This window comes from Dendropsophus ebraccatus, chromosome 15 (assembly GCF_027789765.1).
Source record: "Dendropsophus ebraccatus isolate aDenEbr1 chromosome 15, aDenEbr1.pat, whole genome shotgun sequence".
Taxonomy (NCBI): domain Eukaryota; kingdom Metazoa; phylum Chordata; class Amphibia; order Anura; family Hylidae; genus Dendropsophus; species Dendropsophus ebraccatus.
In genome coordinates this window covers 35,574,637-35,593,177 of record NC_091468.1, presented here as the reverse complement: position 1 = coordinate 35,593,177, position 18,541 = coordinate 35,574,637, and the positions used below count along the sequence as shown (strand labels likewise).

The 18,541-nt window shown below is 44.9% G+C and overlaps 1 protein-coding gene across 1 annotated transcript in view; it reads right to left on the bottom strand.

Moving 5' to 3' along the window:
• Positions 1-16,492: 16,492 nt before the first annotated feature.
• NLRC4 (NLR family CARD domain containing 4) overlaps positions 16,493-18,541 on the bottom strand; it is a 30,852-nt gene continuing 28,803 nt past the window's right edge. Inside the window, exons 9-11 of the mRNA XM_069955562.1 lie at positions 17,750-17,842; positions 17,507-17,674; positions 16,493-16,837 (exon numbers count right to left, since the gene is read on the bottom strand). Coding sequence (XP_069811663.1) covers positions 16,506-16,837; positions 17,507-17,674; positions 17,750-17,842 — 593 coding nt within the window. The 3' untranslated portion in view covers positions 16,493-16,505. The remainder of the gene's footprint in view (positions 16,838-17,506; positions 17,675-17,749; positions 17,843-18,541) is intronic.

The window sequence follows — 18,541 nt, the reverse complement described above, 5'->3', positions numbered from 1 at the left end:
CAGGGCCGTCTTACCCATTGGGCATGGTAGGCGGCTGCCTGGGGGCCCTTGCGTTCTAGGGGGCCCCTGCCCGTTGTGACAGCGGGCAGGGGCCCCCTAGGACGCAAGGGTCCCCGGGCAGCCACCTCCCATGCCCAATAGGTAAGACGGCCCTGCGCGCCCCCCCTTCCCCTTCTCTTGCGACCGCAAGCACTTTCTTGCTTGTGGTCGCAAGAGGAAATCCGGCCCCGGCTCCCCAGGGGATTCTCAGGGAGCGCACGCATCAGGAACCTCAGTGCGTGTCGCTGCGGCTTCCTGTACCGGAAGTCCCGGCCTGGGCGCACACTGAGCTTCCGGATGTGTACGCTCCCGGAGAATCCCCCGGGGAGCGACGCATCAGCCGGGGGCAGAAGAGGAGAGGAAGCAGCGACGGGGGATCGCTGGTAGGTGAGTTGGGTGTTTGTTTTTTTTATCTGCTGTGCAGGGGGGAGCTATCTATAAGGGGGGAATACGGGGGAGCCATCTATAGGGGGGATACAGGGGGAGCCATCTATAGGGGGGATACAGGGGGGAGACATCTATAGGGGGGATATAGGGGGAGCCATCTTTAGGGGGGGGGAGGAATACGGGGGAGCCATCTATAAGGGGGATACAGGGGAGAGCCATCTTTAGGGGGGGAATACGGGGGAGCCATCTATAAGGGGGGATACAGGGGGAGCCATCTATAGGGGGGAATACGGGGGAGCCATCTATTAGGGGGGGAATACAGGGGAGCCATCTATAAGGGGGGATACAGGTGGGAGCCATCTATAGGGGGGATACAGGGGGGAGCCATCTATAGGGGGGATACAGGGGGGAGCCATCTATAGGGGGGATACAGGGGGAGCCATCTTTAGGGGGGGGAATACGGGGGAGCCATCTATAAGGGGGGGTACAGGGGAGAGCCATCTATGGGGGGGATACAGGGGGGAGCCATCTATAGGGGGGATACAGGGGGAGCCATCTATAAGGGGGGAATACGGGGGAGCCATCTATAAGGGGGGATACAGGGGGAGCCATCTATAGGGGGGGATACAGCGGGGAGCCATCTATAGGGTGGATACAGGGGGGGAGCCATCTATAGGGTGGGATACAGGGGTGAGACATCTATAGGGGGGATACAGGGGGAGCCATCTATAGGGGGGGATACAGGGGGGAGCCATCTATAGGGGGGATACAGGGGGAGCCATCTATAGGGGGGATACAGGGGGAGCCATCTATAGGGGGGATACAGGGGGAGCCATCTATAGGGGGGATATAGGGGGGATACAGGGGGAGCCATCTATAGGGGGGGATACAGGGGGAGCCATCTATAGGGGGGATACAGGGGGGAGCCATCTATAGGGGGGATACAGGGGTGAGCCATCTATAGGGGGGGATACAGGGGGGAGCCATCTATACTAGGGGGGGGGATACAGGGGGAGCCATCTATAAGGGGGGGGATACAGGGGGAGCTATCTATAAGGGGCCAATACAGATGTGCAGTGTGTAGAGAGATGAGGATGGTGACAGAGTGTGGAGCCCAATATGTCTGTCTGGCAGATTCTGTGGATTCGTGGCTCGGAGAAGTTCTCATAACGGCACAGGGCAAATGGAAAAGAAGATGAAAAGGGAAGAACTCCGATCAGAGAAGACGTCCCATGTGAGTCACTTGATGTATCTGCACTGTAATGTATATGGTGTACAGAACCTGTGTAGAGCTGGGTACCTCTATATGACTGGATGAGGTGATAGTGATCTGTGTACAGTGGATTAGTCAGTAGCAGCGCTGGTGTTAGTCAGTATGTGGTGGTAATATTTGTTGCTTGTTATCTGGCATATATATAGAGAAGGGCAAAACAACATGTCTCATATAGACAGAGGAGCAACAACATGACTATTATATTATATATGAACCATGTTGTTTCCCTGTATTCTGTATACAGGGAAACAACATGGTTCATATATAATATAATAGTCATGTTGTTGCCCCTCTGTATATATGAGACATGTTGTTTTGCCCTTCTCTATATATAAGCCATGTTGTTTCCCTGTATATTGTATTATACAGTATACATACAGGGAGACAACATGGTTTTCATATATAATAGTCATGTTGTTGCCCCTCTGTATATATGAGACATTTTGCACTGGTGTGACAATAAACCCTGCAGATTGCTGTTGGAAGTGCTGTCTCCATTGCGTTTTTTGGATACTTTGAAGCCAACCTGGTCTGGTTTGGTGAGGCATGAACGCACGGTTATTTTTTGTTTTTGCGCTGCTGAAAGACTGTGTTGTGAATTAAAGTTTATGTTAACAATAATTTGTATTTTTTATTGTACGTAATTGTACTGGCTAGGGGCGGGGTTGCAAAGATGGGGGGGTTTTGATGGCGGCGGCCGCGGGGGGTGGGGCCCAATTCGCACCTCTGCCCAGGGGCCCATAATGCTGTTAAGACGGCCCTGTCTATCTATCTATCTATCCCCTATCTATATATCTACTGTATGTACCCAGTGTCTGTCCATCTTTATTATCTAAAGTGATGGGTTTTACTACGATATCAGTCCTACTGTAGTGTTGTACACGTATTGTAACATAAGCTCCATTTTCTGCTAAATTGTGTTTTACTGCATATTTTCCCTTTAAGGACTTATGGTACATTTAGACAGAAAGATTTATCTGACAGATATTTGAAGCCAAAGCCAGTAACAGGCTATAAACTGGGAACAGGTCATAAAGGAAAGATACTGTGGAGGAATATGGGGTTGGATCAGCTCACCTGGATGTAGTGGACAGCTGGTTCCCTGATTGCTGGAGGGGGATGGGTGGGTGCACGGATCCCTGACGCGGCCGGGCGTGGGCTCTGAAGTGGATGCAAAGAAGTGAAGTATGTGGTCCAGCACTCCAAAGGGTGTAGAGAGGTTAGTTGCTAAAACATAACTTTTAATTCATTCAGTTAAAATGGTGCTCTAAAACCAACGCGTTTCGCGCCATGGCACGAAACGCGTTGGTTTTAGAGCACCATTTTTACTGAATGGATTAAAAGTTATGTTTTAGCAACTAACCTCTACACGCTTTAGAGTGCTGGACTGCATACTTCACTTCTTTGCATCCACATAAAGGAAAGACTGAGATTTCACCTCTTCTCAAAACCATTCCTGGCTTTGGCTTCAAAAATCTGTCAGAGAAATCTCTCTGTGTAAATACACCATGAGCCCCTGTTTTCTGACATGCATCATTTCATCAGTTTTTTTTTTTGTGTCAAATTGTTAATATGCCCGAATCTGGTTAATACATTCAGCTTTTATTTGTGGAAAAATAACACCAAAATTTTACAAAGATTTTAGTAAATTAACTTTTCTGTAAATATTAAAGTGTCAGCTTATAATACCCGTAATCATACCACATAAATGAGTTATTAATTACATAACAATATGTCTATTTTATGTTAAAATCATTTGCTAAACAACATTTTACTCTTTTCTTTTTTAGGACACTAGAATGTTTATAGGTTTTGCATCCTCAAAGTATTTAAAGTATTCAAATGACATACCTATGCCTAACTTGATTATGTGGGCTCTGCAATGTTGTCTAAATTGACTGCAGGGGGGAAATGGTAAGGTCAGCATTTCCAAGCTTATTGAGGTTGATTCCGATAAGAAAAACTCTGATGTGTCACGTCCGGGGCAGGGAAGAGTGAGCCCTATTCTGAACCCAGACCCCTATCCCTACCTGTTTGGACGACCTGCCCTAAACAGCAGTCCCCAACTGGGCGGCGGTCCCTACACTGGCTAAGTGCAGGAGGGGAGATGAAACAGTACAAGTCTGGAGGAAGCAAGGGCAACAACAAAAACAGGAGAACTACAAGTCCCAGCAGACCTAACCGTTAAGGCTAGACAAAGGAGAAAGATAAACCAAATATCAACAAGCCAGGTCAAAACAGGAAGTCACGTCATACACAGAATCACAATCCAGAAGTACCACAAGTCCAAGCCAGAAGTCAAACAGAGAAAGCAGTCCAGGGAAACAAAGAACAAACCAAACAAGCCGAGTCAGAACCAGGAGGTCACGTCAAATCCAAATCAGAATCCAAAAGGCCAGTCCACAATATAGATGAAGAGGTCAAACACAGAAAGGAGCACACAATAAACGCACGAGCCAGCCAAAAGACTTGATCACGGGCGAGGCATGGAAGCCTCCACCTGTTTAAATCAGAGCAGGGAGGGAGTAAGGAGGGAGCATCAGCTCTGATTGAACTGGCGTCTCTGTACTCTGACAGGCTGAACAGCATGCCTGTCAGACAGTCCAGACGCCTCCCCCCTTTCCAGCTGGTGTGCTGAGAGAGCAGTGGAGGCATCAGCAGGTATGTTCATAACAGTACCCCCCCTTTTATGAGGGGCCTCAGGACCCTTAAATGGACTGGGATTGTCTGGATGAGATTCATGAAATTTCTGAATCAATTTGTTTGCATGGATAGATTTAACAGGGACCCATGATCTCTCCTCTGGACCGTACCCTCTCCAGTGAACCAAGTACTGCCAAGAATTTCTGACTTTGCGAATATCTAAAATTCTAGAAACCTCATACTCAAGTTCACCTTGAATCTCCACAGGAGCAGGAGGTTTCTTGGACACGGAAAGAGAAGGAACATATTTTTTTAACAAAGACCTATGAAATGCATTGTGAATCCTGAATGAGTCAGGCAATTTCAGACGATAGGATACTGGGTTTATTCTTTCCACAATGACATACGGACCAATAAAACGAGGTGCCAGTTTCCCAGATGGTACTTTAAGACAGAGATTACGAGTGGACAACCAAACCTTCTCCCCCACTTCAAAAACGTAACCACATAAACGTCTTTTATTGGCATTTTTCTTTTGGATGCCCTGGGACTCCTTCAGGTTCTTCTGAACCTGGTCCCAGACTGTGCACAGATCAGTGATGATAGCATCCGCTTCAGGATTATCAGACACATTATCGGAAAGAGAAGAATACCTAGGATGGAATCCGTAGTTACAGTAAAATGGTGACATTTTAGAAGATGCATTGTCATGATTATTTAACGCAAATTCAGCTAATGGAAGATAAGAGACCCAATCGTCTTGATGATCAGGAATATAACAACGCAAGTATTGCTCAACAGGTTAACTCGTTCAGTTTGTCCAATGCTCTCTGGATGAAAAGCTGATGAGAAGGACAAAGTAGTACCTAACCTCCTACAGAAGGCTCTCCAAAATCTAGAAACAAATTGTACCCCTCTATCAGAAACAATGTTGTCTGGAACACCATGCCACCGTACAACATGTCTAATGAATAGTCCTGATAATTCCTTAGCAGAAGGTAAACCATGTAAAGGAATAAGATGACACATTTTGCTGAACCGATCAATAATTACCAAATCACAGTTTTTCCTTGAGAAGCAGGTAGATCTGTCATGAAATCCATTGATATGTGAGTCCATGGCCTAAGTGGAATAGGCAATGGACAAAGCTCCCCAGCAGGTCTCATTCTGGGAACTTTGGCCTGTGCACAGGTCTCACAAGATGCAACATATGCTTTAATATCCCTGCCCATGGAAAGCCACCAATATCCACGAGACACTAATGCTCTTGTTCCAGCCACTCCAGGATGTCCTGACAAAACAGAATCATGCAGCTCATTTAATAAGCGAAATCTGAATTGACTAGGAACAAATAACTTATTCCTAGGAGTGTCTTTAGGGGCAAGGTTTTGATTGGTTTTGATTTCAGATGCCAAATCTGGGATAATAGCTGATATAACAATTCCCTTTTGCAAGATGGGTTCAGGATTGGATGTTGGAGTCTGGCTGGAACAAAAGCTATGTGATAAGGCATCTGCCTTGATGTTCTTAGACCCAGGTCGGTAAGTAATCACAAAATCAAACCTAGTAAAAAACAATGCCCAGCGAGCCTGACGGGGGTTAAGACGTTTAGCAGATTCCAAAAAGGTTAGATTCTTGTGATCAGTCAAAACAGTAACTTGATGCTGTGCACCTTCGAGGAAGTGGCGCCATTCCTCAAAGGCCCACTTGATCACAAGCAATTCTCTATTTCCTATGTCATAGTTTCTCTCAGTAGAAGAAAATTTGCGAGAAAAGTAAGCACAAGGTCTGAGATTGGTAAGAGCAGAAGTACCCTGAGACAAGACTGCCCCCACCCCAACCTCGGAAGCATCAACTTCCACCACAAAAGGCCTTGTCTGGTCAGGCTGAGTTAACACTGGGGCCTTAGTAAAACAATCCTTTAAGGCCTCAAATGCTGCTGTGGCCTCAGGTTGCCAGTGTAGTAGGTCCGCCCCTTTTTTGGTCATGTCAGTAAGGGGTTTCGCTATTTCAGAAAAGTTTTTAATGAACTTTCTGTAATAATTAGCAAACCCAAGAAAGCGTTGCAGTGCTTTTAATGATGAGGGACGGACCCAATCTACAATGGCCTGGACCTTGGCAGGATCCATTTTAAAAGCATTAGGGGTCAAGATGTACCCCAAGAAAGGCACCTCCTGAACCCCAAACACACACTTCTCTAGTTTTGCAAACAAAGAATTCTCTCGAAGTTTTTGTAACACCATTCGTACATGCTGAACATGTGAAGACCAGTCAGAGGAGTAAATCAGGATATCATCCAGATAAACAACAAGAAATTTGCCTATAAATTCTCGAAAAATGTCATTCACCAAGTTTTGAAACACTGCTGGGGCATTACCTAATCCGAAGGGCATAACAAGATATTCAAAATGCCCCTCCGGAGTGTTGAAAGCGGTTTTCCACTCATCCCCTTCCTTAATTCTGATGAGGTTGTAAGCCCCCCTAAGATCAAGCTTGGTGAACCAAACAGCTCCTATGATCTGATTAAATAAATCGGGAATTAATGGAAGGGGGTATTGGTTCTTAATTGTTATCTTATTTAATTCCTGATAATCAATACAAGGTCTGAGACCACCATCTCTTTTCCCCACAAAGAAAAAACCTGCCCCCATAGGAGAGACAGAGGGACGAATATGGCCTTTTTGGAGACTTTCTTGAATGTATACTTTCATGGCCATTCTCTCAGGTCCGGATAAGTTATATATCCTACCTCTAGGATACTTAACATTAGGTACCAGATCAATAGCACAATCATACATTCTATGTGGGGGAAGTTTTTCAGACTCTTTCTCAGAAAACACATCCTCATAATCCTGAATAAAACTTGGAATTTTACTCAATTCCAAACTGGCAAGACTTACAGTCATACAATCTTTTAAACATGAAGAGCTCCATTTTACCAGTTCTCCAGACTCCCAATTAAACACAGGATTATGGGCCTGGAGCCAGGGTAACCCCAGAATGATGTCTGCTGGTAGTCTCTCCATAACAAATAAGGTACAATGCTCAGAATGTATAGAACCAACCACCATCTTAACTGCAGGAGTGACATACTGAATCAACCCCTTTTGTAATGGGGTAGTATCAACTGCTGTAACCCTCACAGGTTCAGGGAGAGACATCAGAGGGATTTTCAGAGAAGTAGCAAAACCAAAATCAATGAAGTTAGAAGCAGACCCTGAGTCCACAAATGCAAGGCCTGATCTCTCTTGATCGTCATAACAAACAGTAACTGGTAACAATACCTTTTTGGAGACAATTGGAGACAATTACCTGATCGCCAAGGTGGTCTCCCCGGTAACCACCTAGGCGCTGAAGTTTCCCTGCTGTGGTCGTTTAGTGCAGTCCTTTAGCAGATGATCAGCTCCACCACAATAAAGACAGAGCCCTTTAGACATGCGGAATCTTTTTCGCTCTTGAGCTGACATACTTCCGATCTGCATGGGCTCGCCTTTAGACCCTGGACCCTCGACTGCAGACTCGAGCGAAGAGCGTACCCCAGTTGTGCGTGACACAGATGGTGTGGTCCGTTCTTTACGTCGTTCACAAAGCCGTCTGTCAAGTCTTATAGCAAGGGACATAGCCTCGTCCAGTGATGTAGGAGGGGAATAACCAACAAGCATGTCTTTAACAGAGTCAGACAGACCTAGACTAAATTGGTAACGTAAAGCTGGGTCATTCCATCCAGAAGCAATACACCACTGGCGGAATTCAGCACAATAAACTTCCACAGTTCTATTACCCTGCTTAACAGACGCCAACTTACTCTCAGCTACTGCTGTGCGATCAGGATCATCATACAAAAGACCTAAGGCATCAAAAAACTGGTCCACAGATGCTAATTCAGGTGCATTGGGGGGTAGGGAAAATGCCCACTTTTGGGGATCCCCTTTGAGAAGGGAAATGACAATGCCTACCCTTTGAGTCTCAGACCCTGATGAGTGAGGTCTAAGCTTAAAATACAGTTTACAACTATCTTTGAAAGCAGCAAACTCCTTCAAGTCACCAGAAAAACGGTCAGGGAGACTAACCTGTGGTTCCAAAGGAACCACTGGAGCAGCAACTACTGGCTGCGGCTGGGACATTTCCTGATGCTGAACCCGTTCAGCCAAATCTTGAACCATCTGAGTCAAACCCTGCATCTGTTCCACCAAGCCTGTCATAGCCTCCATATTGAGGCACAAAGAGGAGGGAAAAAAAAAAAAAAAAAAAAGATATATATATATATATATATATATATATATATATACTCTCTTGGCCCGTGATACTGTCACGTCCGGGGCAGGGAAGAGTGAGCCCTATTCTGAACCCAGACCCCTATCCCTACCTGCTTGGACGACCTGCCCTAAACAGCAGTCCCCAACTGGGCGGCGGTCCCTACACTGGCTAAGTGCAGGAGGGGAGATGAAACAGTACAAGTCTGGAGGAAGCAAGGGCAACAACAAAAACAGGAGAACTACAAGTCCCAGCAGACCTAACCGTTAAGGCTAGACAAAGGAGAAAGATAAACCAAATACCAACAAGCCAGGTCAAACCAGGAAGTCACGTCATACACAGAATCACAATCCAGAAGTACCACAAGTCCAAGCCAGAAGTCAAACAGAGAAAGCAGTCCAGGGAAACAAAGAACAAACCAAACAAGCCGAGTCAGAACCAGGAGGTCACGTCAAATCCAAATCAGAATCCAAAAGGCCAGTCCACAATATAGATGAAGAGGTCAAACACAGAAAGGAGCACACAATAAACGCACGAGCCAGCCAAAAGACTTGATCACGGGCGAGGCATGGAAGCCTCCACCTGTTTAAATCAGAGCAGGGAGGGAGTAAGGAGGGAGCATCAGCTCTGATTGAACTGGCGTCTCTGTACTCTGACAGGCTGAACAGCATGCCTGTCAGACAGTCCAGACGCCTCCCCCCTTTCCAGCTGGTGTGCTGAGAGAGCAGTGGAGGCATCAGCAGGTATGTTCATAACATGATGATTAAAGGGGTACTCTGGAGAAAAAAAAATATTTTCAAATCAACTGGTGTCAGAAAGTTATATAGATTTGTAATTTAATAAAGTCTTCCAGTACTTACTAGCTGCTGTATGTCCTGCAGAAAGTGGTGTTTCAATTCTGACACAGTGCTCTCTGTTGCCACCTCTGGCCGTGACAGGAACTGTTTAATGCAAAAGTTTTCTATGGGGATTTGCTACTGCTCTGGACAGTTCCTGACATGGACAGAGATGTCCGCAGAGAGCGCTGTGTCAGACTGGAAAGAATACACCACTTCCTGCAGGACATACAGCAGCTGATAAGAACTGGAAGACTTGCGTTTTTTTTTTTTTTTTTTTAAAGTAATTTACAAATCTGTATAACTTTCAAGTTTCAGTTGATTTGATATTTATTTTTCAAATATGCCAAATATAACAATGAAACATAAAGGACATAGATCGTACTAATGCAAAAATAAATACAAAGACCACAAAAATAGGTGTATGTTAAAAACAAGAAAAGTGTGGAAATCCCTCATTAGATAGGATCCCTAAAGTAGTGAGGGTAGGCAGATGTAAAAATCGTGAGAGTAAAGAAAAGTCAATAAAAGTATAATGGATGCATCAATCCCCCCCTTTCCCCAATGGCCAGAAGGCCCAGTAAAGTGCAGGGTCTCTACGTGTTCCTCTGATGGTCACAGCTTCCTCAGGACTGGATGATCGTTCGATCATCCAGGCTGCCCACTGGAGACAGAGGTAATCTGCTACTGCTGCTTCTAATACCCAGAGAAACGCACGGCCATTTCAACATGTTGAAAGACCATGATTATCATGCATGTTGGCTAATCTTGGTCTTTCAACATGTCCTGTTACACCAAACGATTATTGTCTGGAATCGTTTGGTGTAATAGGGTCTTAAGCCTGCACACCCAGCAGAGACTGGAGCTCTGTAGTATCAGTGGTACTGCAGTAGTCAGGAAGGTGAGTATGTGTTTGGTTTTTAACTATGTTCTCTCTGAGCATATGTACAGTAAAACATACATGAGTCTTGGACAACCACTTGAACTTGTATGTCCTGTAGTTTCAGTCGTTTCTGGGTAATTTAACACCTGTCGTTTCTGGGTTTTTTAACACCTGCACAATAGGGCTAAAAACAGTGCGTGAACAATGGCCTAACTTAATCCAGCCCTGCTGAGCCTTAGGGTCATATAAATCTGCTTACGTTTTATAGGATTTCATTCAAACTAAGCAAACATTCACAAAAAGGAATGTTTCATGAAGCCAAAATGTTCAGACTGTCCGACATTATATTGGGTCAGTGTGGATTGAGCAATTGCCACAAAATAAATAAAAGAACCTAAAGCTGTGGGCAATTGATGTGGGCTTTTCTGTCATTTTTGCAAGGGATCCACACCAACATTTTCAGTCGCCTGTAGACGACTGAAAAACCTGACATAAAATCTGTACTAATAATGAGCGGTCTACTCACCCATCTGACATAGGAGACTTCTATCAAGGCTTATGCATCTATTTCTATGTGAATTTACAGTCTTTGCACCATTTTTGTACCAGATGTAGTGCCATTTGCCAATGAGTATTCACTGGTTGAACATTTATTTACTGCAATTATTTTAGTCTCCTTCTTTTTGTAGTTTTGGACACAATCTTCACTCTATCCGGCCAGTGTTCCTTCTTTATCATCAGCATAAAAATTAAAAAATATATCATCTGCTACATCTGCTCTCAACCAGGTGAATACATTTCACGTCTTCTTTGTTAAACAAAAAATGCTATGTGTAATTTTTAGAAAGCCATGCACATTTTTTTCACGATGTGCACATTTTTTTTAGGATGTTCATAAGTCACCAAGCACAAGGAGAAATAAAAACGGCTTAAACTAGTTAGGAAAAAACTAAGTTATCAACAATAAATTCCCCCCATATTCTCAAGAACCTGATAGTCTACACGAACCCAAGCCAATCATCGGTCATTTATGCCCACAACATCTGAAAGCTATGCAGGCCACCTAGTTGGGCTTTGCAGATCCAACAGAAACCTTTATATCATATATCAGGGTTGTTCTATGTGGCAGCATATAAAAGGCCTTAAAGGGGTATTTCCCTCAAACATAACTTTTCATATGTTGCTGCCTGTGGTGAGCCCAACGATTCATTCCTTACTTGTTATTATCTATTCAGTCTCATTCTCCCAGTTATGAGCTGCTGCTTTCTGCTGACGACACAAAAACAGTGTGTAAGGTTCTCTCTCTGCCCCCTCCTCCTCCCCCTCCCTTCCAATACGGCTAATGTAAACAAGTGCCTGGCATGCTATATCTGCAACTTTGTGGCTTTTTTGTAATGCTGGGAGGGTTAAACCAAGGTCAAGTTGCAAATGAGCTCACTGTAATTAATCCTCCCTGTGTTACAGATAGAGTTGCAGATAGAGACTTATTTACATCAGCATCTCGGAAGGGAGGGGGGGGGAGACAGAGAGAAAAGGTCACACACAGTTATTTGTCTTCAGCAGAAAGCAGCAGCTCAGAACTGGGGGAAGGAGACTGAATAGATTTTAACAAGTATGGAATGAATTGTTAGTCTCACCATGAAAAGTTATGTTAGAGCTGAATCCCCTATACATTACCAGGTCCCCGCTCCTGCTTGCTTCGGCGGCTCCCGGCACGTTCCGCCCGGCCAATCAGTGCGCTGCCCCGCCGCAGCGCACTGATTGGCCGGGTGGGCCGTGAAGACACCGGGAGCCCCGAAGCAAGCAGGAACGGGGATCCGGTAATGTATAATGTCCGGCGGCTAGGGGGTTAATGGGGAGGTCTGCAGACAAAATCCAGCAGGGATGTACATCCCTGCTGCGAGTTTCTCTGCTAATGAAAGTATAGGGCTGGGATCTGCAGCGAGTCTCGCTTCAAAAACGCAGCAAGGAGACTCGCTCGTTTTTGCAGCAAGACTCGCTGCAGATCCCAGCCCTATACTTTCATTAGCAGAGAAACTCGCAGCAGGTATGTACATCCCTGCTGCGATTTTGTCTGCAGCCCTCCCCATTAACCCCCTAGCCGCCGGACATTATATATTACCGGGTCCCCGTTCCTGCTTGCTTCGGGGCTCCTGGTGTCTTCGCGGCCCGCCCGGCCAATCAGTGCGCTTTGGCGGGGCAGCGCACTGATTGGCCGGGCGGAACGTGCCGGGAGCCGCCGAAGCAAGCAGGAGCGGGGACCTGGTAATGTATATCCTGCCCGCCCCCCCTGTAGCCCCGATCGCCCCCAGCCCCCGGCCGCATGATCGCCCCCCGCACCCCCCGGGGGGTGCGGGGGGCGTTCGGGGCTGCGGGGGGCGATAATGCGGCTGGGGGGTGCGGGGGGCGATCATGCGGCCGGGGGCTGGGGGCATTCGGGGCTGCAGGGGGGGCGGGCAGGATATACATTACCAGGTCCCCGCTCCTGCTTGCTTCGGCGGCTCCTGGCAGGTTCCGCCCGGCCAATCAGTGCGCTGCCCCGCCGCAGCGCACTGATTGGCCGGGCGGGCCGTGAAGACACCGGGAGCCCTGAAGCAAGCAGGAACGGGGATCCGGTAATGTATAATGTCCGGCGGCTAGGGGGTTAATGGGGAGGGCTGCAGACAAAATCGCAGCAGGGATGTATATCCCTGCTGCGAGTTTCTCTGCTAATGAAAGTATAGGGCTGAGATCTGCAGCGAGTCTTGCTTCAAAAACGCAGCAAGGAGACTCACTGCAGATCCGGCATATGGGTTTGAACCCTTAGGCTGGTTTTCCATTCGTAAGGTGGTCCAACCACAAAAATGCTTTTTGTCATCAGGAGTCCTATCCTTTTTTTTTTTTTTTTTGCATACATTATCAATTGTTGCCGTACAGCAGGATGCTGGCAGATGTGTTCTGTCCGGCAATCCAGGTGCATTGAACTATCCAATCCAAATGAATGGGATCAGTTAAAAAAAGATCTGTTTCCTTCTGGCGCTTTGCCGCTGCGCCAGAGGGAAACATCACCAGATAAGTGTGACCCTGCCCTAAATTAGCTGCCATGATTGGACTGCTATTTTTCTATGGGCATTTGCTACTGCTCTGGACAGTTCCTGACACAGACAGAGGTGGCAACAGAGAGCACTGTGTCAGACTGAAAAGACCGCACCACTTCCAGTGCATACACCACTTCAGGACATACAGCAGCTGATAAGTACTGAAAGACTGAAGATTTTTCTTCTAATAGACGTAAATTACAAATCTCTATATGCTATATTTGTTCAGTATTGTTCTGCTTTTAATGTAAGGATTAACTATGCAAAATCAGCAACCCATTGACTTCTATGGTTTAACCTCTTAAGGACATATGACGTACCTGTACGTCATATGTCCGCACTTGCACTTCAAAGCGGGGCCGCGCGGCGGCCCCGCTTTGAAGTGCCGCGATCCCGGGTGCCGCGAGTAGCCCGGGACCGCTGCTATTAGCGGGCACGGTCTGATCGCCGTGCCCGCTAATTAGCTAATCGGAGGCAGCTGTCAAAGTTGACAGCTGCCTCCGATTACCGGAGGCAACGTTTCCCTGGGGTCTAGTGGGGGAGATCGCTCCTCCGGGACCTTGTCCCGGAGGAGCGATCTCCGTTACTGATGCCGGCCGGGGACACGTCCAAGATGGCGCCGTCCTCGGCTCGGCACTCGATCGTTTTCGGCTGCAGCAGCCGAAAGCAAACGAGTGCCGATCTCATGGATCTCTGCAGCATATCTATGCTGCAGAGATCTCAATGAGAGATCACAGTGTATATACTAGAAGTCCCCCAGGGGGGCTTCTAGTATATGTGTAAAAAAATATTTGTTGTTGTTAATTTGTGTTGTTAATAGTAAAAAGCCCCCTCCCCTAATAAAAGTCTGAATCACCCCCCTTTTCCCAGGTTTTAAATAAAAGTAAACAAATAAATAAATAAACATGTTTGGTATAGCCGCGTGCGTAATCGCCCGAACTATTAATTAATCACATTCCTGATCTCGCACGGTAAACGGCGTCAGCGCAAAAAAATCCCAAAGTGCAAAATTGCGCATTTTTGGTCGCATCAAATCCAGAAAAAATGTAATAAAAAGCGATCAAAAAGACGTATATGGGCAATCAAGGTACCGATAGAAAGATCACATCATGGCGCAAAAAATGACACCTCGCACAGCCCCATAGACCAAAGGATAAAAGCGCTATAAGCCTGGGAATGGAGGGATTTTAAGGAACGTATATTGGTTAACAACGGTTTGAATTTTTTACAGGCCATCAGATACAATATAAGTTATACATGTTATATATCGTTTTAATCGTAACAACTTGAGGAACATGCATAACAAGTCAGTTTTACCTCAGGGCGAATGGCGTAAAAACACATTTCCCCCAAATAAAAGAAATGCGTTTTTTTTTTCAATTTCACCACACTTTGAATTTTTTTCTGGTTTCGCAGTGTACTTTATGCAAAAATTCAGCCTGTTATTGCAAAGTACAATTAGTGACGCAAAAAATAAGGGGTCATGTGGGTTTCTAGGTGGAAAAATGCAAGTGCTATGACCTTTTAAACACAAGGAGGAAAAACCGAAAACGTAAAAACGAAAATGGGCCACGTCCTTAAAGGGTTAAAAATTGTGACTTTTTAAAAGGATAGTGGGATTACAAAAGACAAAAGAAACCCTCCTGCTGCTGCAAGTCATAAGGTGAACTTAACCTCTGACCTTTCAATATGAACCTGAAAAACATTCCAATTCTTCTGTGTAGGCTGTGTTGTGCTGTAAAACCCCTATTTTATGCCTCAAAAATGTTCATTTAATATATGTTCTTTTCCCTTTGGGTTGTATTTAATTCAGTGGGAAAACACCTGACAGTACCAGACGTAAAGTTATGTAAATGGTTGTTTTATGAACCATTATCTTAGTGAAATAGTTTAGAAATGTAGTACAATAGCGCCACCTGCTGTCAGATTTTTATTTGATTTTGATAAGCTGCCTTATTTACATGTATTTGACTAAATTCACTTTGCAGTGTCCTACTGGGAAAGAAAATAATGCAATGTTGGATTGCTGCAAAACGTGGCATGCTTTCATGTACTGTACATGGTTACAGGTGAGGTCTGATTAGACATTGGGTCTTGCCACAAGAGGACATAATAGGACTTCCCCTGCTGCCCTATTTAAAATGAATATCGAAGAGACACAACCCCTTTTCCATGGACATTAGAGCGCCCTCTGGTTCCGTTTCCCCTTTTAACGGGGTTGGCCACTTTATAGTAAAATTGCTCAGTGTACAGTATTAGTAACTGTACTTACTGTATATACTGACAGGAACTCCCTGTGTACCTCACAGAGCCAATATCAGACTCCCCTCCTCCAGGCTGTACTGCCCTGCTCTGTGGTGTTTTGGTCCATAAGATGGCTGACATGGAGAAGCATGTGACCAGGCCCCGCCCCCCAGTGTCCACCACTGAGCCTGTATATGTCTATGGAGGACACAGTGGACAGGGCCTGGTCACATGCTCCTCCATGTCGGCCATTTTATGGACTGAAACCAAACAGAGCAGGGCAACCCAGCCTGGTGAAGGAGAGTCTGATTTTAGCTCTATGAGGTACACAGGGAGCTTCTGTCAGTATATACAGTGAGTACACTTACTAATACTTTGTACTGACCTATTTTACTATAAAGTGGCCAACCCCTTTAAACACAGAAACATAGAAGATTGCTGGCAGAAAAAGTCCCCCAGTCCATCTAGTCTGCCCTTTTAGTATGTCCCTTCTTATTATCTTAGGATATATATATATATGTGTATCCCAGACAGGTTTACATTCTGTTATTGTAGATTTACCAACCACATTTGCTGGAAGTTTGTTCCAAGCACCTACTACTCTTTCAGTAAAGTATTATTTTCCTGATAATTTTTACACCTGACACCCTCCACCATTTTTGTAGCCCGTCTTTGGACCTGTTCTATTTTATCAATATCTTTTTTAAAGCAACAAAAGATGGGGTGGATCCTCCCCCAACTGTTTGCACCTTTGTGTCTGGAGACACGAGTAGATTCCCACTTGCAGAAACACTAATTGCTTTAAACCCAATATTAGGCTTGATCCTTACAGGGTTAGGCACCATCATACAGTAAATCTTTTGCATCTTTTAATTTTTTTCAACTAGGAAAAAGTGTTGGAATGTGTCGGCTTGTCTGTGAATGAGTTTCATGTTCTTCATTTTACCAATGTCATCAGTATCAAGTTCCCAGTTATCCAGTCTCAATGAAGACAAACATGGCAGCAACTCCACTACAGAGCACAGAGTCTGCACTACTTCACCGATCGGAGAGAAGGTCTCCTCTGTGCTAAGATCAAAATGTTTCAGGTTCTTAAAGTTTTGAAGGGATTTAATTAGAGGGATCCAGCCGTCACTATCAACACGATTATAGGAGAGATCCAGAAAGGAAAGCTGTCCAAAACTGTTTGTAAAATAAGCAGCTATAAAATAAAATAAAAAATAAATAAAAAAAAGGCATTATTCACATAATTTTTTTTTTTTTTTAAGCAAAGCAGAACTACTATTTTATCAAAGTGTATCATTCTATTACGTAGCTGGTGCTTCATTTAAAGGAAAACATATCAGCTATTAATAAGATGTATAATAAGTGTCTGAACGATGATGGTCTAAAACAGGAGTGTCAAATTCGCCACCCTCCAGCTGTTGCAAAACTACAAGTCCAATCATATGAAAGCTTTGGCTGTCCAGGCATGATAGGAATTGTGGTTTTGCAACAGCTGGAGGGCGTCAATTTGATGGATCTGGTCTAGAAGCTCATAAATACAGTTAAAATACCAGAGTCAGCACCGGTACTTTCCTGGGTGCTGGCACTGGCCAGGTCGGCCAAACAAAGCATTCTGCTTATTCGGAGCTGTCTGGAATTCACATGTACTATCACATCTACTGCTGATTTAGAATTTGAAAGTTATAACGACAGGTACACTTTAATCACACTGATATAATAAGTGAATATTAAATAGCATTTGGTACTTTAAAGGAAGAACATATTCGATTAATGAAGGTACGCCTCTTACACAATATAACATTATTATTACTGACAAAATTTTATATACAGAAACTGAGAGATGTATTTCTGTGAATATACTCACCTAACTTAATCACATCATCATTTGTCATGTTCCACCTTCTAAAGGCAAGTTTTGACAGTCTTGGAAGTTCTTTAAGGTGACACATTAGTGTTTCCAGGCCACACTTGACATTTGAGCCTCCAGGTAGTGAAAGAGATGTTAGTGATGGCAGATGAGTTAAGGTTTGACCTGGAAGAAGAGTTTAGTAAATTTAGCATTTTTGTTTTAACCTCTAACAGCAAAACACATACTATAGGTACTTGCCAAATATTTCCACCGATAGCTTCCCTTCTTCGTCTAAAAAGTTATCAGACAGGTCAAGAATTTCAAGCTTTTTAAACTTTTCTAGAATCTGTGCTGTAGGAATAACAGTAGTAAAAAAAATTATATAATAATAGTTATGGAATGTACACCATGGGGCCTGGTGCATAGGTTCATCTTTAATTTAATGGGATCTGAGCTGCAGTAACCCAGCACAGCCACTACCTGTAGTCTCTATCCACTGTGCTGATTGCTGGAGGTGTCAGGTGTCAGAAATGACTGACCTATCCTGAGGATTGGCCATCAATATGTTTTCTCTAGAAAAACACCTTTAACCCCTTAATGACCGTGGGTGTACATTTACACCCTCGCAGGCTGGGCCTAATGCAGGAGGGCATAAATGTACGCCCTGTCGGAGGGGCGCGCTATCAAGCGAGCTCAGGAGCTGAGCTTGCTTCATAGCGGGTGACAACCAGCTGCTATCAGCAGCTAGGCCCTTACCCTCAATGGTGGTCTGCCACGGCGTTTAAGTGTAAGTGACAGGAGCATCTCCTGTCACTTACTGATCGGAACCCCCACAGCGTGTCTTCAGGGGTCCCGATCGCATGGTCTGACTGCCGAATGTCTCTTACCTTCCTCCGTGCAGTCAGATCTTCAATCTTCTCATAGAGTCTGCCACAGGCAGGGTCTATCAGAAGATCCCAGATAACACTGCATAGGGATAATCCTTTGTTTCATCCATTTTGTTGATACTGTTACTGTTATACACTTTTTATACACTTATACATTTTTGCA